The 27,016-nt window shown below is 36.0% G+C and overlaps 1 protein-coding gene across 3 annotated transcripts in view; it reads right to left on the reverse strand.

Moving 5' to 3' along the window:
• Nucleotides 1-27,016, reverse strand: part of PCSK5 (proprotein convertase subtilisin/kexin type 5) — an 868,299-nt gene that overhangs the window by 617,232 nt on the left and 224,051 nt on the right. For all 3 annotated transcript variants that reach the window (XM_053702490.1, XM_053702492.1, XM_053702493.1), the window contains exon 4: nt 21,669-21,812. In XM_053702490.1, coding sequence (XP_053558465.1) covers nt 21,669-21,812 — 144 coding nt within the window. The remainder of the gene's footprint in view (nt 1-21,668; nt 21,813-27,016) is intronic.

Here is a 27,016-nt window from a genome sequence, read left to right on the forward strand (position 1 = left end):
TGTTTTAAGGACGTGGGAAGTATTGTTTTTCATTGCGATCAGGCATGTAGGAAATCCCCATCTATAAGGGATCTTCTTGTCCGTGAGGACTGCTGTAACAAATCTCATATCCTTCCTTTTCTGAAGCGTTGTTGGGCATAAGTCTGAGTAGATTTTAATTTCTGATCCTCTAAACTCAAGGGGTTGTTGGGTTCTTGCTAGCCTCAATATCTCCTCTTTTTCTTTGAATGACAGTAGCTTCATTATGACGTCTCTTGGGGGAGCCCTGTTGGGCGGTTTAGGCCTCAGGGCCCTGTGTGCTCTTTCGATCTGTACTTCTTGCGCTGATTCATCTCTTTTGAGGCGCCTAACAAATTCTTGAATATAGTCCTGGAGGGCAGGAGGATCAACTGCCTCTGGTATACCCCTCAGCCTGAGGTTGTTCCTCCTGCTTCTGTTTTCTAGATCCTCCACACGGTCCATAAGGACCTGCACTGTGCCATCCTGGGCTTGTATGTAGCTATTTTGATGTTGCATATCAGAGCTTAGTGTTTCTTGCTTTTCTTCAATTAAAGTGACTCTTTGGTTTACTGCTGTGATATCCCTTTTTAATTCCCCAAACATGGCCTTGAAATCCTGCATGGCTGTTTTGATATCGTTTTTTGAGGAGAGGTGTCTGATATCTTCTTTTGTGATATAGGATTGGGCATGTATTTGTATTTCTGGTTCGTGAACTTGCAATTCTGTTGTTTGTTTAGTGCTTCCTTGTCCTGTGCCATATGCAGTGGCGTCACTAGGGTTGGTGTCACCCGGTGCGGTAAGTTATGGTGTCACCCCCCCCCCCCCCAGAAAGCAGACACACACAAAAACACAGGCAAACACACATACAAACACTCAGACACACTTAAAACATACTCAGATGCACACACAAACACTCGGAAACACACTCAGACACACACACAAAAACACTGAGACACACACACACAAAAACTCAGACACACACATACAAAATATGTAAACTGCACTGCATTAATTATAAAGCTCATGCCTAGAGCTGCTCCCTGGCTCAGCAGAGCATCAAATGAAAAATAAACAGAGGACTCTAAAAATAAATTACTAAAGAAAAGTTTTAGGTGCAAACTATGAAAATTCTGCTCTCTGACTCTGTTCCAAGTCTGTCAGTACACAGCCCCAGGCCGCGTGCCTACCACTTCTTATGGCCAATCACCTCTGCACTCTGCCCACCCCCAGACCCCCGCCCGCCCTCCTACCTGTTCAGTGTGCACTTAGTGTACCATAACCGTAATGGTCTGGTGGGCATCATACGTGGCTCCTTCACTTTAAAGACAGTGTCAGACAGTTATGCGGTCAGGTGCCAGGCATCCCCTCATGATTTGCCAGTTCCCGTTTAGAGAGACAGCACAGCAGTGAGTGACTCCACTGCTCCACATGTCACTGAGCAGTGAGCACAGATAGGCAGGCAGGTTTAGGCTAGCAGCGCAACTTTGCAAGCCCCACGGCATGTCCACAACATTCATAGCGAAATTGGGCAGGGGAGAAGCAAAGTACAAACAAGCAAAAGCAGCCGGGAAAACTATTTGTTGAAATTGCAGCACTGGCTCAAGGGGCAAAAAAATTGTGTGTCTACAACTTCCCCAGTCCCACCAATGTTCCCAAATGCCAGCCCCTCTAATAAAAAAAAATCCATGCATATCAACATTGTATTTCCTTGAATTTCAATAAAATTTAAAAAAAAAAAAAAAAAAAAAATTTTTTTTTTTTTTTTGGTGTCACCCCCTGGTGGGTGTCACCCGGGTGCGGCCCGCCCCCCCCGCCCCCCCCTAGTGACGCCACTGGCCATATGTCGTGGGCCCAGGGTCTGCTGGAGTAAAGTAATTTTCCATGGCAGATGACTGTGTGCTTTTTAAAATTTTGGAGGTTCTTTTACTTGTCATTATGTTTAGCTGTATAATATTCTCCCAGGGCGCTTTTACCCTCCTGAGTCTGTAGGGATCTAGGGTGTGCTTTGACGCTGTAAATATCCCCTTCTGGGTATATGGATAGGTGCTTATAAGTCAATGTCTGATCTACTAAAGTCTGTGCAGCGTTTATATGCTCCCCTTCTCTGTGGGTGATAAGCCTCTGATAGCGGATAAGGGGTTCAGATCCTGTTTATGTCCCCTCACTATTTGCTGTTCACCGTGTTAGGGTGTAGGCTGTGTTCTTATTTTATGCCGTTTGCAATTTTAGTGTCTCACACCCTCTCCCAAGGTTACAGGGCTCAACATAAGCAACTCACGTGAAATCGACAGTGTCAGCCTGTCTGCGGCTCAGTGATCTGGAGAAGGCTCTTCCGTCGGTAGTCTTGGTCTGACCACGTGGGTGCGGCCCAGTATCTCAGGGAGTAATGACGGCTAAATATATTGACCGTTGTCCCCCAGCATATGTCGGGACTGACCCGATTGAACCACTAGGTAGTTTGAAGGTATGTGACTGCTTTCGGCTGTCTAAGCGCTAGTGAATGTAAATTTTGATGTTTAAGTGCCCGGTTTTTAAAACTTTGATTAAAAACAGGGGCACTTTAATTCATCAAAATTTACATTTCACTCCTGTTCTGAAAAAAAACTTACCTTTTAAACTTCACTGCAGCTGCTGCTTCCTCCGGTCTCACAAGCCATTTCTGATGTCAGAAATGATTGATAGGTCATCCTCCAATCACAGATTCCCCCCCGGGGGATTCAGTGTCTGATTCACTGCTGTGATTGGAGGAAGCCAGATACCTCATTTTAGACCCAGGAAGAGGCTTTGAAACAGGTGGAGGAAGCTGGAGCTGCTGTGAAGATTAAAAAGTAAGTTTATTTTCACAACAGGAGTGAAATGAAAATATTGATGAATTAAAGTGCCTCTGTTTTTAATCAAAGTTTTAAAAACCGGGCACTTTAGCATCAAAATTTACATTCACTTTAAGCAATCAAATGGCATCAAGGAGAAATACTAAAGCGGACAAACCGTCTAAGCCTCAGATAAATAAAAACTCATCAGTTGCTTCCTACTTTAACACATCAGACGGCACTAACATGTCGGCCCCTCAGACATCCTTATTAGCAACAAAATTCCCACAAAGTCCCCATGCCCCTTTGGATAATCAATCATCAAGAATCGTTCAAATACCCTCGACTTTACTATCTACCTTACCATCTAAACAGGATATCGTGGACATTGTATGTGCCTGCATCCGTGAAGAAATGGTAGACCTAAAACAAGATATTACTGCAATAGTGTTCAGAGTAGAAGCCTTGGAAGATAGTAATGATACTATGAGAGAAGAAGTTGATGGCCTACAATCTCAAGTAGACACATTTACCTCTACTATTGAGACCCTACACTCCAAAATCAAAGACCTGGAGAACAAAAGCAGGAGGAAGAACTTAAGGATCAGGAGGGTACCTGAGTCGGTCCTGCCTAAAAACATGCCTACTTTTCTACCAGCTCTGTTTACTCACCTTAGGGGTAATACTTCTAAAGAAGAAATCCCATGGGATAGGGCACATAGAGCTCTAAGAGCTCGACCCCCAGACTCTGCCCCTCCCAGAGATATTATTATCAAATTCAAGAATTATAGGGACAAAGAAGAACTCCTCAACCTCTCATGGAAAAAACAGCTGATTCGTTTTCGGGGCACAGTACTACAATTTTATGCAGACCTTTCACAAAGGACTCTGCAAAAACGCAAGGAGTTTTCTCCTCTAACACAACTCTTGCGTAACAAATGCATCCCATATAGATGGGGTTTCCCCACTCACCTACTAGTTATTCACGAGGATAGAAGGGTAATATGTGACAACATATCAGAAGCCCCAAAGTTTTATGACATTCTAAACTTGGATCTGCCAGACCTAACCACACTAGCTACAGCAGGATCTTCTGGAGATACCCAACCACAAAGTCGCAATACTTGGTCTCTCGCCCCAGTCAAACCACAGAGAAGACCCTCGTCCATACAAGATCTAGAGGCTAGATCACAGGATTCATCAAAACCCAGATCGCCCCGTTCTTAACACAGTTTTTTGATCTACACCCACTTATACCAATGTTTGACGACATAGGGAACTCAAAATACACCTATGGGCACATGCATGCCCACCCGTGAGATCCGATGCCTTGCCTGAATCCTCAGACTTGTGAGTATGATTGCAGTAACTGTTACTTTGAGACATACAAGGGGATATTCACGAGGCCCTATTTCTGATACTGAGGATGGCTTAACTTTAAGGGATGGACTTCCTGAGCACCATGAACATTAAGGTTGTGTTAAAAGTTTGCCGTAAAATTTAAGATAGTGTATTGAGCTCTAATACTATATATTGACAAAGCCACTATATTATTCACTGTGAGCTTACATTTATTTTCCTCTATTGTTCTTTTTTTTATATTGGTGTAAAAGGAGATATTTTGGCCTACACTAATGGTTTGAATATTTCAATCTAACAATGTTTCCAGGCAAGACAAGCTGGGACCTGAATGTTATCGTTATAGTTTTTTATGTTATGTTGCTAAGTACAAGTTTCTGACACTGTTTTGCGACACATTCTTGCATTTTTGCTCAAAATATGTTCATTCTAGGCGTAAGGAGTATATGATGAAAAGGTTTCTGTTTGCTGTTCTCTATATAATGACCTGATGACCACCACACAAAAAACATTTTCCCTCACTATCCTAACTCAAAACGTCAAAGGGTTTCAGTCTCCATGTAAGAGACCCAAAGCACTGTCGGATCTTTACAAGAAAAAAGCAGATATTCTCTTCTTGCAAGAAACACACTTCAAGAAATCACAAATCCCCAGATATTTTGGTAAACATTATACTCAACAATTCCATAACACAGCATCAGTTAAACGATGCGGAGTTAGTATTTTACTTTGCAATCATGTCCCATTCACTGTTTTGCAGATAGCTAAGGATACTAAGGGTAGATTCTTGGGAATAGTGGGGATAATGTACGGTAGACCAATCACATTGATCAATATTTATGCCCCTAATGTTCAACATATGCCCTTTTTCAAAACAATGTTCCCGAAATTACTAGATATCTCTAAGGGTCCGATCTTTTTTGGAGGAGACTTTAATTTCCCTTTTCAACCTTTGGTAGATACTTCCAACCCATAACCCAGGATCCCGAAACGCACAACATCATACCTATGGAAAGCATTGAGGGACTATAACTTGTACGATGTATGGTGATTTACACACCCCTCCATAATAGACTACACTTTCAATTCACATCCCTCGCAATCTTACAGCAGAATAGATTACATTTTGACTAACTAAATGGGACTTTCTCTAATTACCAACTCTTCTATCATCCCCACGTCATGATCAGACCACTCTGCAGTATCTGTACATATTGCATGGCCCAATACTCCCACTAATCCTTATCAATGGAGACTTGACGAATCATTACTGTCACACCAACCCTTTGTAGAACATCTTTCCAAAGTAATGGAAGAATACTTTCAGATTAATAATGACTCGGTAGATGACCCTTTTGTGGTTTGGGAAGCACATACATGTACCCTCAGAGGAAAGTTTATCAAATATAAAGCCCAAATACAAAAAACCTCTAGACTAAACTATTCTAAACTGACTTTTGACCTGGCACACTTAGACTATGTACATAAGAAGGACCCCAAAAATACTATTATTTTGAAAGAAATAGGTAATATTAGAGATCAACTGGAAACATTCCTTGCCTTGGAATACCAGAAAACTTCCCTGAAAATAAAACAAAAATTCTATCATGAAAGCAAAAAAGCAGGGAAAATGCTGGCTAGATCTCTTAAAAGAGTACGGCTAAAATCATTTATTCATGAGCTTAAAACCCCTCAGAAAACTTCAGTATGCACATCCCCTGAAATCTTAGACCAAATATTACTCCACCCTCTATAATCTACATCATAAAGCTTCTGGACAGGATCCCTATCCTAGAGAGTCGCTTCAAGCATATCTAGACTCATTTGATCTCCCCACACTCTCTCATGAGCAGTGCACAGCATTAGAATCTCCAATGACTACAAATGAAATCTTAGCGGCCATTAAAGAACTGCCACCAGGTAAAAGCCCAGGCCCAGACGGATTTTCTGCCAAATATTATCAAGTATTCGCTCCAATCCTTATTCCTGCCTTACATGCCTTATACAATAATACCTCCTCTACTAACCACTTCCCGTCCTCAATGTTAGAAGCGTATATTGTAGTACTGCCAAAGCCGGGCAAGTCCCCAGATACTCCGTCAAATTTTCGCCCTCTCTCATTGCTGAATATAGATGCTAAAATCTTTGCAAAGATAATAGCAAGCCGAATGAATAAACTTCTTCCCCAATTAGTACACTACAACCAGGTAGGCTTTACCCCTTATAGAGAGGAAAGGGACAATACTATTAAAATACAAACCTTGATTGATTATGCCATACGCACAAAAACCTCTACAATCTTCGCGTCCATGGACGCGGAGAAAGCTTTTGATCGTCTAAATTGGAACTTTCTTAAACAGATACTAATCAAATTTGGCTTCCTGGATACATTTACATCAAAGATAATGTCCCTGTATAGTACCCCAAATGCGAGAATCAAATTGAATGACTCGCTATCTCCTGATTTCACTATTCACAATGGAACGAGGCAGGGATGTCCGCTGTCCCCGCTTCTATTTGCCTTGGCCATGGAATCCTTGGCAGCTAGAATTAGAAAAAATCAAAATATAACAGGCATAACAGTGCACGAGAGGGATTATAAAATTTCCTTATATGCAGACAATGTCTTTTTGACTATTACCAATCCGCTAACCTCTTTACCTGAACTACATAATGAATTCCAAATTTATGGTAGATTTTCTAATTTTAAAATCAATGCCTCAAAATCAGAGTTTATGGGAGTAGAGGTCCCTGACTCTACACTTAAACACATACAGTCGACATACTCCTATCAGTTTCAAAAGAGCTCCCTACAATATCTGGGCATACAAGTTACTAATGATCCTCAACAAATGTTCACTGCAAAGTATATCCCCTTACTTAAAGATATACAACAGGAACTGCAATCCTGGCACAACAAAACTCGTGGATAGGCAGATTACATGCTATTAAGATGACTATCTTACCAACAATTTTGTATGTGTTTCAAACTATCCCGATTGCAATACCTAAATTTTTCCTTAATAAGAACCAAACTATATTAAACACTTACTTATGGAACAACAAATGCCCTAGACTTGCCAAGACAATTATTTATAGACCTAAACTTAAAGGAGGATTGGGAATGCCAAATCTTCATTATTATCATATAGCAAGCACTTTAGCACGGGCCATAGACTGGTGTAAACCTGGTGTCCATAAAGAATGGATAAGATTGGTTCATGACCTGTCACAAAACATGCAGCTGGGAGCAAGCTGCTGGATCCCACACATACACAGGACCTTGCACCCCCTTACATCAGAGATTACTAAACTAACACTTAAAGTCTGGGACAAATGCCTTACTAATCTTTCGGTGATCTCCAATATACCATCCCCTGTGACACCTCTGAAACATAACCCAGAACTCCTAATATCCTTCCCTAACCATTATGTCAAAGACTTAACACTACGGGAGGTTATACCATGTTGCTTTGCCATGGAGAATAAAGCCCTCAAGTCTAAAACTGTTCTGCAAGAAAATTATGGAAGTTATTTTACACCATGGTTTAGATATTTTCAAATAAATCATTATCTCACCACACACAATAAGCGCACCCAACTCTATAGATCCCTAACCCCTTTTGAGTCCATATGCAACTCCACCACATATTCAAAAGGCTCACTCTCCCTGATATATAAAATACCATTCCAGAGTCAAACCCATATATCCCCTGAAAAATGGGCAAGAATCTTTAATAATATGAACGAACACACTTCATCAATAGCACAACTAAAATGTAACTTAAAACTATTGTGTAGGTGGTATTATACCCCAGCTAGATTAGCCATCATCTTTAAAACTAGAGATAATAAATGTTGGACGTCATGTGGGGGCCTGGGAGATTTTCAACATATATGGTGGACTTGCCCTTATATTACTCAATATTGGCAAGAAATACAATTGGCAATTGAACAGGCTACCCACATTAAACTACCGCTAGACCCCACAGTATTTCTACTAAATAAATTACCAAAAATCAAATGTAAACTAAGACATAGGTTAATAATTGTACTGCTTAACTGTGCTAGGAGATTGATCCCTAGGAATTGGAAGTCAACCGAGGTACCCTCAGTTTTAGAATGGCGATCTTTGGTCACTCATACATTAATGATGGAGAAGTACCATTATGTTAGTACGAAGAGAATAGATGACTTCCTAACCGTGAATTTCATCTGGGAAGAATATTGTAACTATATAAAATATAACAGGCAGAACATCTCAGGGGAATAAGGGGGAACACAAAACATATCCATTGTAGCGGGACATGAGTAATGGGCTTTATGATTATAGATAAAAATGTTATATAACATAATATAAATTAAAGCACTATGGGGAATAGTGAGTCAAAATGTTGTATTCTCTACCCAATTTATATTTGTGATAACCATAAAGATATTCTTCATGTACAGATATGATTATTGTTATTGTATGCTCCTATGCTTTTCGTGGTAATATGCGGAATGTTAATTGTACTGTTTATTTTCTAATAAAGAAAACCTTTTAAAAAAAAAAAAAGAAACAAAGATATATGAGGGCTAGGAATCAGCTAAGTATAGTTGATAGTAGTGGTGGTGATTCATCAGAACCAGACACTGCTGACATTAACACTGACAATGCTTCTAAAAACCAAGGGTCCTCTAATGCCCAGTCTTTATCTGGGATAACCACCAGATCTATGGCAAAACCCCCGCCCTTACCCCAATACACAAGAGGCGCAGACACCAGCACTGTAGAAGAAGCAGACATAAATCGCAAAAAGCTCAGCAAGAGAAAGTAAATATTGTCTATAATTTAAGCAGTAGACCCCTTAGTATAGATGAATTGACTTTACTGAATAAAGGTTTATCCTTTATACCTACACCTAAGGAGAATACGTTTGACACCAATGTAGACATACACAAACTACAGCGACAATTAAAACTAAAGGATCACTTTAAAGATTCCAGTAGTGAGACTAAAACACCATTTAAAAAAGCCTCCACATTTGAACCGGGTGGTCCTACCCACATAAAATAAATTACATATACAACATAACATGTATACAACAAATTTACTGTTACAGGTAATCAGATCTTTTATATCAAATTTTCTTCCATCTTTTGCTAAAAATTGTTTTGTTACCTTATTCATTTTTTTAGTATTCTGACATGCATTGCATGAATGGCATTTAACAAACCCATTTGTGTTGTATGTAACCAGGGATATTATCAATAAACACTGGAAAATATTATTTAGAGATTCAATATTGGAGACTATTTTAGATGAGAAACCAAACATTTATAGAAAGGTACCTAACATCAAATATCAATTAACAAATAGTTACATAAAAGATAAGAAAACTGATTGGTTACATACAGCACAAATGGGTTTTGTTAAATACCATTCATGCAATGCATGTCAGAATACTAAAAAAAACAAATAAAGTAACCAAACAATTTTTAGCAAAAGATGGAAGAAAATTTGATATAAAAGATCTGATTACCTGTAACAGTAAATTTGTTGTATACGTGTTACGTTGTAAATGTAATTTATTTTATGTGGGTAGGACCACCCGATTACTCAAGACCAGAATCAACGAACATGTATACAACATAAAAATTGGTTTTAAAAATTTATAGGAATCAGAAGAGTTTCTCAGCATTGGAGAGGTGGTGATAGGTTACAGGACCTAGGCCAATTAGAGATGAAATTTATATACATCCTAAACACCCTAATACCATATGGCTTGAACAAGGATGTTGAACTTCATCATTTTTTTAAATTAATTTCTTTTACTCTGCATTATTTTGGACTATGTTTTCTTATTACTAGTCTTTCTGGGGACAGTTTCCCTCTTTCTAAATATGAGTCTGTATAAGATGAAGATGATGTAAAATTGTATATAACAGTAGACATATATCCCACTAGGTACTAAATAAATACACAACCATTAGGATTGCAATATAAAAGATTGTTTAATATGTTATCAATCACCAACATGATAGAGTGTATAGAATTGATATATACAACATTTAAAACCATAAGTTAGCACAATCATTGTCATCTTCATCTACACATAGTCTAAACGTTCAAGTGCACCTGCATGGTCAACTTTCATCCATGTATTTCTAATGTGTATGCATTCGTAATTTAAAGTTGTGACATATTACATATGTTTTTCTTGTTATATGCAACTACAATGTTTTTTCCCTTACTATATGCAACAACAGGGATAACAGTGTCTTGATAAACACCAATAATTAATGTGTGTTTTCATAATGGATTTTGCATAAATAGCAATAGGCATAAATGCTTTTGCCAGCATCCAAGATAGAGGACGGAACTTTTTTACATAAAAGAACACCTTTGCCCTTATCAAAGATGGAGGAAGGAACTCTCAGATACTTACTGATAATATCCGAAAATCTAGGACACAGCTTGATGACATCATCCGAGATAACCAATAGGAGGATCGCTTACCCTATATCACCATCAAGAAGGAAGACGCACACCATTCCACTTCCTTGAAAAAGCCAGATGTTTACAGCGAAACGTACGTCGGACCTTGGAACTATGATAGTGCCACTACTCTCTCACAGACAATTAAGTTACCAGGACAGGTATCGAGTGGTTTCCACTAATTGGATTTTGGCTGGCATAAGCGACTGGGCGAGCTATCTACTATAATCCATAAATATAATGTGTGATACCGCTCCCACTATATAACAAGTGGTACAGATACCAGAGTGACTATTATTGATTGAGTATTATTTGTGACTTTTAAATATCTTTTTATGTATTTTAATAAAAATATATTTTATTGAAGCAGCAGCCTGGGTTTGGAGTTATACTGGAAGCCTGGCAGTATAAAAACGGGTGTGCTTCTAATCCTAGAGCCTGGCTGGCTCTTTTAAGTGTGAGTAGCCCCTTGGAGGGACCACTGGTGTGAATATCATTCCTAATATCAAAATTAATTGCAACATATTTTGTTTGTTTTTGAGGTTTGGAGTTAACCCTTGACTTACCTAAAGTGAGGAGGACTACACGGATCATATATATATCCTTTTAATTGAATATACACTTTTCCTAACACACTTTGCTAGCACTATGCTTGAGTATAAAATGGTTAATTTAAAAAAAACACATTTAAAAACAAAAGCAGTGAGTGAAATAGGGGGGGGTCCAAGTGTTACCCCTATCTGCAATGCATTTCTCGGCTAGTGTTATTTGAATCATTTGTTAACCAATGAGCAAACATACCACCCCTTTTGGGCGTACTGAATAAACATATGTTGATAATCAAACAATCATGATTAATTATTATCTTCCTAAAGCATCAAAGCATATATGCACAATTTAAAAAAAATGTTTCCCTATTATTTACACAGCTTATTATCTGTTACTAAGTGTGTTTATATATACACACATTTTCTGAAAACATTTACATATTGTTTACACAAACCATGTCGATATGACCCAGCTGCCTGAATTTAATGTCAAGCCAAATTATTCTAGTGATCCTCCCGCACATATATCCCTAAGGAGAAACCCCTCTCTTGTCTTAATATAAATTTCAGATTTCTGATCGTTATTTGTATTTAAAGTGTTGATTAGTATTGTACTCAATTTGATTATCACATCTTAAATATACAAACCCACCCTCTTTCTTGGATCTTATTACCTTCGCAAGTACAAATCTCCTAAGTGTCTTAGATTGTACTTAGGTATGTAGGTATGTTTCTTAACAGTCATTAAAAGCTGAGTGTCTCCTAATCTATTCAATTTTTGGCAGCTCCATTTGGAACTCCTCATACTTCATCATATTTTAACGTGTCATGTGATTGGGATGTAGCCAATCCTATTTCTCAAAATGTCATAGTGTCACGTGACTAAAATATCGTATAGCCAGTGGAATTACAGGCAATTTGGCTAAATGAGTATGATCGCGGCCTATTTTTTTTACATATGAAGGGTACAGCCATGGGTACCAGGTTCACCCCCAGTTTTGATCATCTTTTCATGGGCATATTTGAAGAACGTAATATTTACAACTCAAACTGGAGTGGGAACCTGGTATTCTATGGCCATTACATAAATTATTTGATTTTTATTTGGAAGGGCTTAGAGGAGTCAGCTGCCCAATTTATAGAGAGTTTGAATAACAACACAATGGGTTTATCTTTTACGCATAATGTGCATGCATCAAAAATTGAATACCTAGATGTGGTTACATTGACCACTATATCTACTATATATATATAATCAAAACTAAGTATGATCTAAATGTGTCCACATTTAATAAAATATAAGTGCATATAAAGAATTCTAACTTGTAATGTAGTGACAATGCTACTAGGTGATGCTATTCTGCATATGTGTTTAGGTACTATATAATACTATTCTAAAATATAAGTGCATATAAAGAATTCTAGCGCTCTAACAACTAATCAATATAATCAATTATAAAAATAGTTGTCCACGAATCCCATTAATTGAGTAGTTGGTTTCTGATTAATTGGTTTGCACACGGCACCAGCTGCTTCACTCAGGTGAACTCCTGTACATGGTATTGCGTTTTATTGTTATGTTGTTAACCTAAAGGACATCTACAGACTTTCACTTTTTTCACAACAGTGTTTCTTTTTAAGTTTACAACTATGTGCAGCTTAATAAATTGTGATATGTAACAGATTTAACATCTGTAAATATATATTTGTTATTTTAAGTGCGGACTAGATATTTTTTCCCTAACCTTATATAGATATATATATAGATATTTAAGATATTTTTATGTTAGAATGAAGTTCAGGCTTACTTTGAGAGGCCCCTTGCCAAGGAGGAAAACACTTTGCATTGGTGGGGAGCTAACAGTGATAAATATCCCACCTTGGCGAAATTGGTTTAAGTCTACTTATGCATCTTAGGCACCTCAACACCATCTGAGCGCCTCTTTTCTGCTGCAGGCAAAATAGCTTGCAAAAAAAGAGCTAGCCTCAGCCAGGTGCATGTGAACATTTTTGCATTTCAATAACAGAATAACAGAATTTTATAAACATTGATAGTTTACCTCTTTCTAGTTCTACCTCTTTTTAAACAGTTTGTGGTTTTGTTTTGCTTAATTATAAAAATGTGTTCTGCTGATTAAAAATTGGTTGTTTAAAGTAAAGTTTTAGTGTGAAGTTTTATGTTTGTAATACTCAATATGTGGATATTATTTTAAATGGAGGAAAAAAATAGATTATTTTTTTTATCCGATTAGTCGATTAATCGAAAAAATAATGGACCGATTAATCGATTATGAAAATAATTGTTAGTTGCAGCCCTAAAGAATTCTAACTTGTAATGAAGTGACAATGTTACTAAGTGATGCTATTCTGCATCATTTTTTAGGTATCTATACTATTCTTCACACGATTTGGTATCAGTGTCTCAGTATTATAACCCTCATATGTCTCCTAGGGTATCGATGTGAGTGCACCCCAATCACATTAAATTAAATTGAGACCCCCATATAGTAAATGCCCTAAGGACACCTTTACTAAACCCATATTAATGAGTGCCATAGGGACACCTATATATTATATGATCATTGTTAATAACTCTGATTGACCCCAACTGGACTATCAGTCATGGTAACAAAAATATTAAATGTCACAACAAGACAGGAGAAATTAAATCTCATATGAACTGTGGCACAGAATCTGTGGTCTATGTTCTAACTTGCAAGTGTGGCCAGCAGTATTTAGGCTGCACTTGTAGGAAAATTTGCACCAGATGGAGTGATTACTATCCAACATGGTGGCAACAGGAATTATTTTAGTATCACCCCATTAGAGAGTATTCCCACATCTGTGGGTTACAACAGATACACTCGCTTGCACCAGAGGGAAACATACTGGATTTATCATTTACAATCTGTGTTCCCATCTGGCCTAAACAAAATGTTAGACTTGGCAGTTTTTTAGAACTATAATATAGGTGCTTAATTCATCTTGGACAATATCTGGGCTTCTATTTGTATTTTAACCCATGTTGATTAACTATTGCAAACCTGAATATCCCAATAGTCCAGTTGGGGTCAATCAGAATTATTAAAAATGATCATATAATATATAGTTGTCCCTATGGCACTCATTAAAAGGGGTTTAGTATAGGTGTCCTTAGGGCACTTTGAAATAGGAGCATAAAGGGTCCTTTAATAGATGGGGGTCTCAATTAAATTTAATGAGATTGAGGTGCACTCACATCGAAACCTTAGGATACATATGAGGGTTATAATACTGAGACACTGATACCAAATTGTGTATAGAATAGTATTATATAGATACCTAAAAAACAATGCAGAATAGCTTCACTTAGTAACATTGTCACTACATTACAAATAAAAATTGTTTATATGCACTTATATTTTATTAAATGTGGACCCATTTAGATCATATTTAGTTTTAATTATATATAGATATAGTGGGCGATATAAGTACACAAACTAAAATATTTTATAGTGTAGGTTTTCACTATACATTACACACACTCAGTGAAATGAATCACACATTATTTAACACATTCATTTATTAACACATTATTAGTTTGTTACACATAGTAGATTAGTTCACTTAGAGGGCAATTTTTGTAAACTTATATATTTTTGGCACGATATTGCTAAAGAGAGTAATATATAAAAAGTTGAAATTTCATCAACTTATACACATAGTGTTTTGATTTAATAGTTCATCATTCTATACAGATCGATCAAATAACTAATAATCCATCTTCAAGACATCCGGTGCGGAGCATCCTCTTCAATCAATGGCTCTTCCAGAATGAAGGTTCCTTTAAGGGACGTCATCCAAGATGGCGTCCCTTGAATTCCGATTGGTTGATAGACTTCTATCAGCCAATCGGAATTAAAGGGTAAAAAAAATCCTATTGGCTGATGCAATCAGCTAATAGGATTGAGCTCGCATTCTATTGGCTGATTGGAACAGCCAATAGAATGCGAGCTTAATCCTATTGGCTGATTTCTCTGGGGCAATGCCCCGCAAAAGGCCCTTTTAAGGGCTATTGGCAGTTTAGTTTAGGCTAGGGTTTTATTTATTTTGGGGGAGCTTTTATATTTTGATAGGGCTATTAGATTAGATGCAATTAGTTAAAATATTTGATCATATCTTTTTATTTTGTGTAATTTAGTGTTTGTTTGTTTTTTGTAATTTAGTTAATTGTATTTAATGTAATTTATTTAATTGTAGTGTAAGTTTAGGTTTTAGTGTAACTCAGGTTAGGTTTTATTTTACAGGTAAATTTGTATTTATTTTAACTAGGTAGCTAGTACATAGTTAATAACTATTTAGTAACTAGTCTACCTCATTAAAATAAATACAAACTTATCTGTGAGATAAAAATAAAACCTAAGATAGACACAATGTAACTATTAGTTATATTGTAGCTAGCTTAGGGTTTATATTACAGGTAAGTATTTAGTCTTAAATAGGAATTATTTAGTTATTAATAGTAGGTTTTATTTAGATTTATTTTAATTACATTTAAGTTAGTGGGTGTTAGGGTTAGTGTTATGTTAGGGTTATGTTTAGACTTAGGGTTAGGGGTTAATAACTTTAGTATAGTGGCGGCGACGTTGGGGGCAGAATATTAGGGGTTACTAAGTGTAGGTAGGTGGCGGCGATGTCGGGGGCGGCAGATTAGGGTTTAATAACTGTAATGTAGGTGGCGGCAACATTGGGGATGGCAGATTAGGGATTAATAAATGTAATGTGGCGATGTCGGGGGCGGCAGATTAGGGGTGTTTAGACTCAGGGTTTATGTTAGGGTGTTAGGTGTAAACATAAATTTTGTTTCCACATAGGAATCAATGGGGCTGCGTTACGGAGCTTTATGCTCCTTTATTGCAGGTGTTAGGCTTTTATTTAGCCGGCTCTCCCCATTGATGTCTATGGGGAAATTGTGTACAAGCACGTAAAACCAGCTCAAAGCAGCGCTGGTATTGGAGTGCGGTATGGAGCTCAATTTCGCTCAACGCTCACTTATTGCCTGCTAACGCTGGGTTTATGAAAACCTGCAATAGCAGCGCTATAGGGAGGTGAGCGGTGGAAATAACTTGCAAGTTAGTACCGAGCAGCTCTTACCGCCAAACTCGTAATCTAGCCTTTTGGTTCTAAATGATTGCGATAAACTCCTATATTAGTATTAAAACACCTTCGCTACTGGGAATAGTGGGAAGTGAAATATAGCCTTTTTTTACCTATCAGAACTATATATATTTTTTATGTAGACAAACTGGGTTGTCTTGTAACCTTTTTTATTGCATTTGGATATTTAAAATGCCACTTATTGCAGCCACGCACAACACTTCTGACATTTCCAGCAGTAAAGGGGTTAATTGGTTAGCTGGTAAGGGTAGTAGTATTGTAATGGGGAGGTTAACCCTCCAACTTCACACATCCCTGATCCCTACCTGATCCCTCCCAAACAGCTCTCCCCCCCCCCATGCTGCTCATCACCATTGTATGTGCTGGCAAAGGGTCTGCCAGTACATTGTTTACAGCATTTATTTTTATTATCTACAGCATAGGGATCCTCCTCAACCCTCCCACCTCCCTGATCCCTCCCAAACAGCTCTCTAACTCTGCCCCCTCCCATTAGTGGCAGCCATCTTAAGTTTGAGTATTTTTTATTTTATTTATTTATTAATAATTTGTTGCTGTAATGTAGTGGTCCCCCCTCACCCTCTGTACTTCCCACATCCCTGCAATCAATTTGTTGGTCCCCCTTCTGATTTGCCTGTTCTGTAGTATAGCGTCTCATCCCTCCCTCTCTGTTCCATAATTATTGCCCATAGTGCAGGATCATGCACCTTCCTTCCCCTTCCACCGCTTTTAATGTCTGTAACAATCTTGCAATCTGCTTTTATATGGTAACATAGCACGATCAGTGCCCCGTTTTCATATGCTCACATATGCCCCGTTTTCACAAGCTCACAAACAGCAAGTTAAGACTGAAGTCTGCACTTCCATTTATAAGATGAATTTGAAAGCCAATAATTTTAAACATTACAGGCTAGATTACAAGTGGTGCGCTAAATTATAGCACACCCACAAATGGTTTGCAAGAATGCGATAATTAACTAGCCATTACAAGTGGCTTGTTATTCCTACCGCAAGCTCACAGTAGCAATTAGCGCTTATAAAATTAACCAAAGATCAGATCTCTGGTTAATTTTATTAATGTGCCCAAAATGCCCCCAAAATACAGTGTGGTGTGTTTTATTAAAAAAAATAAAGAAAGCAGCATCTTTATTTTTTTTATAAAATAACTGCACTAGGCAGTATTTATGGGCTAAAGTTGGCAGGAGTGGGGTGTTATAAAAAGATGGCACTGAAAAGTGCCTCTACATTGCGGTCTATGGGAACTGTGAATTCCCTGTAAATATATATGTAAATGCTTATATACATATTAACACATAAATATGATATAATATTTATATTAAAGACATAAATATATATGTATATAATCATATACATATATATTTAAATTTGCTGCAATTGATGCGCTAGTTACCCACTTGGCTGCACTTAGGTTCTGATGCCATCTCTGACGGCATCAGAATGAGGTCCTGTTAGAGCCTATGGAAGCGTGCTCTTGTGAGCGCAATGCTTCCCAGCAATGTAAACACGAGCTCATGTTAGCATTGCGATCAACTTGCGTGCAAGTGATATTTAGCGCCCCAGTTGTAATCTAGCTCTAAATTACAGGAGAAAGGGGACAAAGTAAATAACAAAAAAAATTTGAAAAAGTTTCTTTATGATCAAAGTGTTAAATGTATCTTTAAGCCTGGAAGCTGCACTTTTTTAACAAATCTCACAATTTTCAGTATTACATTGTAGAAAAAGGGGACAAAATAAGTAATAAAAGTATATTGCAATTTTATTTTCTACATATAATTAAACATTTTATGGTACAATCTCATTTATTCTCCCCTCAACCACTAATCAAAAGTAAAACAATAAAAAAAAATAGTAATGCAAATGAATGTTTTATGTTATTACTTTATATGTCTGGATGACCAATTAATTGCATATAATAAATATGTATATTGTTTACAAAATAAAATATAAGAGGTACCTTCATTCTACATTCACAAACACAGTTTATTTGTAATTTATGCCAAAACCCAACTATAATTGCCACAATTTTCACTTCCCAACACTATTCCCATTGGGAAAAAAAACAAAATGAAATAATTTTCCCTCATGCATTAAATAAACTGTGTCAATAACAAGGCAACTTTTTAGATGAGTGTTTTGAGAGAACACACTATGAACTGACACATTTGTTGTAGCCAACAGCTGCATATAATTCACTGAACCTCAATGTGAAAGTAGTTCCTAGAATCCATTAATTGTAAGCGCATCTGAGCAGAGACTTCCTAATGTTAAATTAGTAATATTTTGTTTTATTACACAAGATTATTGTTTTATTCCATGTTCACTTGAATCTGGAACATGATTGGTTTCTAAGTAGATACAAATACATACAAATATGTTAAAAATCTATTGGTTATTTATCTTGCATAAAATCTAAAACATCTATTTAAAGTTAGTAAGATGGAGCAAATAGATAGATCAACAGATGGACAGACAAACATAAATAAATATATGATAGATAGATAGATAGATAGATAGATAGATAGATAGATAGATAGATAGTGGAAACTTTTCGGATTTATAAAGTTAATCATGTGATCCAGCTTCCCTCTTTAACTACTTTCATATCTTTAAACAACCCAGTGCCTCCTAATGTATTAAAAGGCTAGTATATGAACAAGTATCACGCTTCCTTACATATCATTTTCCATCATGAATACTTCTGCAAGACTACATCTTCCCTACACATCAGTCCTCATCTGCTGCACCTCACTGCACTAGGCTCATTGGGTCCCCAAATACTAGGATTTCTAAAGTCCTAATCTAAAACATATGGGCAGGTGTCAATGTATATATGTGTAGTTTTGTGTTTGTTTTTTTCATAAAAAAAGGAATGTTGATCAGAATGTGAATGATTTTATAATTTAATTTATAATTTAATAAAACATTTTTTAACCATTTAAATCAAATGCGTGCATGGTGAAAACAAGTATGTTATTGATGGTGTTGTATATCATTTAACATGTGATGTCATTGATGTTACAGGTGTGATGTTGAAATGCTAACATTTATTGATGATGTCATTTCTATAGGGATTTTCTTTATTTTGAATAGCTGAACAATAAATATACTCTACAACTAGTCTAAAAACTGCATAAATCTTTTAAAGACGTGATAGAAGCTGTAGCACACCTGGGCACAACATATTTTAACAGAAAATGCTTTAAAAGGACAGGCTAATCCAAAATAAACTTTCATAATTCAGATAGAGAATGTCATTTTAAACAATTTTCCATTTTACCTTTATCACCAATTTTACTTTGTTTCTATTGGTATTCTTAGTTGACAGCTAAACCTAGGAGGTTCATATGCTAATTTCTAAACTCTTGAAGGCCGCCTCTTGTCTCAGGGCATTTTGACAGTTTTTCACCACTAGAGGGTGTTAGTTCATGTGTGTCATATAGATAACACTGTGCTCATGCACGTGGAGTTCAGGTGAGCCAGCTCTGATTAGCTAAAATGGATGTCTGTCAAAAGAACTTAAAGTGATGATAAATTCATACCATCTGCTCAACATATTTTAGAAGATCTTATCTTAACTAGCACATCGATATGCTTTTATAATATTAAAAACATCTGTTTACTGAATAATTTCATTTTTATTACGGTGACGTTACACTGTTATATTCAGCCTAAGGATTCTCTATTTCAAATGTGCAAGTAGCGTAAGAGTTGCGCATGCACATTGCATCGCAATTAGTGAGTTCAGAGTACGGGGGCGTGCAGGTCCTTTTTAACATGGGGCGCATGGTGAGCAGATGATTGGCTAAAACGTATGTCAATCAAAGCAGTACCTTAGAAAAATTTAGAGAGAGGCTGAATATAACAGTGTAACGTTACTGTAATAAAAATGAAATTATTCAGTTAACATATGCTTTTAATATTATAAAAGCATATTGATGTACTAGTTAAGGTAAGAGCTTCTAAAATATGTTGAGCAGTTGGTATGAATTTACCATAACTTTAAATAAGGGGGCAGTTTGCAGAAGCTTAGATGCAAGGTAATCACGGTAAAAAGTGTTTTTATATAACTCTGTTGGTTGTGCAAAACTAGGGAATGGGTAATAAAGGGATTATCTATCTTTTTTAAACAATCAAAATTCTGGTGTAGACTGTGCCTTTAAGCAAAAAATAAGGTGTGTTCGTAACACATTTTAACACAAAGTTCTAGTTTGCCTAAATTCTATTGCATGCTAATGCATTGTCTGTTTGAATTAGAGAAGCTATTTGAATTATCTATGCAGTGTAACAGAAAAATCAGATCTATGGACTGGGTAAGAGACAAACAATTATAAGAAGCAAGTTTTCCCCAAGCTTTAAACAGTGGTTAGAGTATTGGATATTAAAAAAAAAAACTAAAGATCATGAGAAAAATCACATGAGAAGTGTTTTCTGACAGATTACAATGGCTTAGAAAAACACAATGAAAATTGCTCTTCTGCTGAATATGTCAATAGATAACCAGTTCAGTAAAAAAAATCCTATTTATGCCAAATCTACAACATTTTAGGACATTTTCATATTCAGATCTAAAGATACCACAATAATAAAATCACTCTAATAATGCACTAAATCGTTTTTTGTTTTTTTCACAAAATTTTAATATCCTATAAAAAATACAGATTAATTTAACATTTTCTAGGTCTCCATTAATTTCTAACCAAAATGTATAAGCATTTAAGAAGAGTGAGCACCTCATAATTAGAGATAGATAGATAGATAGATAGATAGATAGATAGATAGATAGAGAGTGTTGTAAAATTAATCAGTTTTGGCTATTTAAAATGCATTCATGAACATTTCAATTTTAACCTTTCTATCTCTTTAAATATATATATATATATATATATATATCCTCTATAACTTATATAGGTTCCTTATATTCCCCATATCAATATCCCATTCTTTCAGTTACCTAACTCCCACAGAGTATCCTCACGTGCATTTTTAACTGCCTTATCAGAGTTACTGTATATCATTTTTAATCCGTACAAAATTATATTAATTATATTACTTGGTCTATTAATTAATAACACCTGGTTATTAGTGGTTAGACATATTATATGCAGTAAAATGTATTTCATTAGATGGAACCAGTGTTTAAGGAACACCAGTGCTGAATCTATAAAAAATAATTATATGCATGGTTTTTAGACCTAGCAGTAATTCCTACAGCCTCTATATCAGCCTCCTCCACTCTAAAAATAAAGGAGGATTTCACATATAACTTACATTAAATATATTGTGCTAAAAACTTACATAATTCTGCATCAAGTCAGGGTGGTTTCTTTCAATGCCGTCATCCAGGATTGTAACTACAACATTCTTTCCAGTATATCCTCTCTTCCAAGCGCCTACGATATTCATGTCCGACTGACAGTGATGAGCATTATCATTGCAGTGCTGGAGATAAAAAGTGATATATGACTGCTTGCTCAATATGTGCATTGTAACAACTAAATGGCAAATATTTCACACTAAAACATAATTTATGTAAGAACTTACCTGATATCATATTGGCAAGAGTCCATGAGCTAGTGACATATGGGATATATATTCCTACCAGGAGGGGGCAAAGTTTCCCAAACCTCAAATGCCTATAAATACACCTCCCACAACTCAGTTTAACAAATAGCCAAGTAGTGAGGTCATAACAAAAAGGAGTAAAAAAGCATACAAAAGAGGAACTGGAAATATAATTGTGCTTTTATAAAAAAAAAAAAAAAAAAACATAACCACCATAAAAAGGGTGGGCCTCATGGACTCTTGCCAATATGAAAGAAATTAATTTATCAGGTAAGTTCTTACATAAATTATGTTTTCTTTCATGTAATTGGCAAGAGTCCATGAGCTAGTGACGTATGGGATAGAAATAACCAAGATGTGGAAGTCCACAGAAGAGTCACTAGAGAGAGAGGGATAAAACAACAACAGCTATTTCCACAGATAAATTAAATCCACACAATAATTAAGATTTTCTTTAAAAAACTTAAATCAAAAGCAGTAGAATCAAACTGAGACAGCTGCCTGAAGAACTTTTCTACCAAAGATTGCTTCAGAAGAAGCAAAATACATAGAGATGGTAAAAACAATAAAAGTATACAAAGAAGACCAAATTACTGATTTGCAAATTTGATCAACCGAAGCTTCATTCTGAAAAAGCCCAAGAAATGGCGACTGAACTTAGTAGAATGAGCTGTAAATATCTGAGGCGGAGCATGCCCTGCCTCCAAATAAGCCTTGAAAAACAAAAGCTTTAACGAGGATGCCAAAGAAATGGCAGAGCCTTTCTAAGCTTCTCTGGAACCAGAGTCTTCTGAAATCCTAGTAACCTTGATATAGACTTATAAAACTCTTATCACATCCAAAGGATTTAAAGATCTCTCAAAGAATTCTTTAGGATTACGGCAACAAAGAAGGAACAGCAATTTCTCTACTAATGTTCAAATTCACAACCTTAGAGAAAAAAAGTCCAAAAAATAACTTATCGAGATGAAAAAATCAGATAAGGAGACACACAAGAGAGAGATGATAAATCAGAAACTCTTGTAGCAGAAGAGATAGTCAAAAGAAACAATACTTTCCAAAAAAGCAGATACTCTTCAAAGAAAATATAGGCTCAAAAGAAAGAGCCTGCAAAATCTTTAAACCAAATAAGACTCCAAAAAGGAGAAATTAATAAATGAAAGGCTTGATACCAACTAAAGCCTGAACAACACAGTGACTATCAGGAAATTTAAACAATCTTTTCAGGAAATAAAACAGAAAGAATAGAGATTTGTTCCTTCAAAAAATTTGCAGACAAATTTATCCAAACCATCCTGAAAAAACTGTAAAATCCTAGGAATTTCAAAAGAATGCCAAGAGAATTTATGAGAAGAATACCATAAAATATAGGTTTTCCAAACCTGATAATACATGTTCCTTGAAAAAACTCATAAGCCTGCAACATAATGATAAAAACTGAGTCAGAGAAACCTCTATTACTAAACACTAATCAATTTCCATCCCATCAAATTAGTCATTTGAGATACCGATGGAAAAATAGCCCCTAAAACAAGAGGGCTGGCCAAAGAGAAAGCAGCTAAGGATGGCAACTGGACATCTGAACAAGATCCACATACCAAACCTGTGAGGCCATGCTGATGCTATCAGAAACACATGAGACTATTTCAATATGATCTTGGAAAACAGAGGCGGAAAGATGTGGTCAGGTTGCAAAACCAAGACACTGCTAATGCATTCACCATTTCTGCCTGAGGATCCCTGGACCTGAAAAGGTACCTGGGAAATTGAGAAAACACATCTGTATAGAGATACCACTCTCCCGGATGTAAAGACTGATGGCTGAGATAATCCACCTCCCAAATGCCTAAACCTGAGATAAAAATCGTAGAAATTAGACACGAGATGAATTCCATCTAAGAACGTATTCAAGATACTTCTTAATTATGTCGTGATATTGTCTATCTGAAAGCAAAATGAAAAGTTCTCTCTGAAAGAGCTCTGAAAATAGCATGGAGTTCTAAAATATCGATTGGAAACCTCACCTCTTGAAGTTTCCAAACCCCTTGTGCTGTTAGAGACCCTCAGACAGCTCTCCAACCTGTAAGACTTGCATCCATTTAGAATACAGTCCAGGAATGACGAACAAAAGGAGGCCCCCTGAATAAAATGATGATAGTCTAATCACCAAAACAGAGAGAGATGAGTTTTAGGATTTAAGAATATCAACTGTGATATCTGAAAACAATCCCTGTACCATTGATTCAGTATGCAAAGCAAAAGAGGTCTCAGATGAAAAATGAGCAAAGGGAACCATGCCCGATGCTGCAGTTATGAGACCTAAAACTTCCATGCACATAGCCACTGAAAGGAATGTTCTAGACTGTAAGTCAGACAGGCTAACGCCAATTACAATTGACTTTTGTTCAATAAAGACGAAGACATGAACACAGAATCCATCTAGAAACCCAAAAAGAGGTGACCCTTGTCTGAGGAATCACAAAACTCTTAGGTAAATTAAATCCTCTAACCATGTCTTGAAGAAACAAAACTAGTTGATTCATGAGAGATTCCAATAAAAGAAAAGATTAAGCTAATACCAAGATATCATCCAAATAAGGAAACATCACAATACCCTACTGTCTTATTGCAGAAAGAAGGGCACCCAGAACCTTTGAAAAGATTCATAAAGCTGTTGCCAGACCAAATGGGAAAGCAACAAATTAGTAAAGCTTATCTAAAAAAGAGAATCTCAGAATCCACAAGTGGTCTGAATGAAATAAAATATGAGGATACACATCCTGTAAAATGGAGTGGACATGACCTTGCTGAACAAAAAGACATAAAAGTCCTTATAATCGACAACTTGAAAGTTTAGACTCTAACAAAACAATATCAAATCTTCAGATCCAAGATTGGACTGAATAAACCTTTCTTCTTTGGGACAAAGAATAGAATTGAATAGAAATTAAATTCCTGTTCCTGCTAAAGAACTGGTATAATCACTCCTAAAAAATTCACAGTGTACTGAGAAAGAAAGATTCTTCCCATAGAAGGTGTCATTCTAAAAATCTATTCAAACCCTAAGAATAATATAGATTTTGGACTGCTGAGTTCATCCAAAAACAATCTAATCTGCCCCCCCCCCCCCCCCCACCAGAAGGACTGGTTTGAGAACCGCACCTTCATGCAGACTAATAACTAGTAATTATATAGCGTTTTTCTCCCAGAAGGATAAAAAAAAAAACGCTTTTTCAGTGCTTACACTCGTTAACCAAATTAGCAGCTGATAAAACAGTTATTATTACCCAAATAAATGGTACACAATAAATTGACCTCAAAAGGCCGAAGGGCTGTATTAACCCTGCCGGGATATGAATCTATGACCCTTGGATCTAGAACAAGCATTTGTAGTCAGGACATTCACCAACTGATCTACATCACCAGACTAAAAGTAGGGCAGAAAAACTCTAAACCTCCAAATAGTGGAGATAATAGAAATCAAACAAATAATTATCCTAACAAGCTAGAGATAATAAAAAATATTTGAAATCATAATAATAGATAAAGTAAACATAATAAAATGAATACATCAGAATTAAATAAACAGAGTTATATACTTGAGAATCTAAAACTGCTTATGCTAACTGTTTAACAAAAGGTTGAGGGAACAGTAATGTCAGCCACAGATAAAGCTGAGCTAAAAATATAAACAGAACGTGAATATGCTCTACTAAGGTTATATTAAAACTCTAAAGAATCCTAAAAATAAGTACCAATTTCCATAGAAATAGTAGTACAGTCCCAAAAGGGAATCAGGATAAACCATTCTTTAGAAATTACTACAGATAGTATCTTGAATAGGAAAAAACCTCAGGAGCAAAATTAAAATCTTAAAATCTAGATTTTAAAATAACAGTTAATAGGAGGACTAGGCTCCTAAAAGCTAAAAATAACAAATTTTCCTTAACAAAGAACAAAGAGTGTTCAAATGAGAAATAAGGAGAATTTTTAACAAAACTGTCTCTGATACAAGATCCTTTGAACCAAAGAAAACCTTCATCAGTAGAATAAACTTAAGTATGCTGTCGGTCAGAACAAAATTAATTAAATTTTAACAATTTTGAAATGACCTTGCAAGTTTATTTAAAGGCATAATAGCAGTCATACCTTTTATAATAAAAGTAATAACGTGATGTTTGCAGAATAAATCAAGTACATGAACTGAGTAAGTAAAAACAGTAAATGTCATTGTACATGTAGAAACATTATTAGCATAAAATATAATAAATAAATGCCACATAATTGAGCTGAAGAAATACAGCTTAATAAGGAAAAGAACACACGTAGCTTTGTAGAATAGTGTTTTGTGTTTCAGGGCATCATAGTTTCTACAGTAACATCAGAGTCAGGATTAGAATGAGACATCTCACAAAATGTAACAGAAAAAGAAAAATAACATTAGGCAAAATGTCCACAATGTAACAGTTTCAGTAGATAGAAAAACAAAGATAGGATTTTTTTTTTTTTTTTAAAGAAAAAATAAAATAAAAAAGCAGGCATAATAGCTTTCAAATTAATGAAAACAGCAAACAATAGAGGGGTAAAATAACTAAATTTGGCGCCAAGAATGACGCATTACGCAAAAGAAAGTTAAAAAAAATTTGCGCAAAACCAACTCCAGAAAATGACACAACTCGCGTCATAACAAACGCAATTTTGTGCCAAAACAACTAGTGCCAACAAAGACGCAGGAAATGACGAAATTTGTGCCATCAAAGGTGCGACTTTGCACTAAAAAAAAATTGCGCCAAGAATGACGCAATAAAATATGGCATTTTGCGTCCTCGCGAGCATAGATTTGCCCGTGAAAAAAAATGAAAAAAAAGTCAAATTAGAAAAAGACTGAACCTCAGGTAAGAAAAAGTTTAAATAAACTTCCCAACATGATTCCTATACTGAAACTGTTTAGACTGCAAAGGGAAATATACATAGACCTGACTCATGGCAAATATAAGTAAAATACATATATTTAAAACTTTATATTAATATATAAAGCGCCAAACCTTAGCTGAGAGTATCTTAAACAATGATACATACTT

Source organism: Bombina bombina, chromosome 2, assembly GCF_027579735.1.
Source record: "Bombina bombina isolate aBomBom1 chromosome 2, aBomBom1.pri, whole genome shotgun sequence".
Lineage (NCBI taxonomy): Eukaryota > Metazoa > Chordata > Amphibia > Anura > Bombinatoridae > Bombina > Bombina bombina.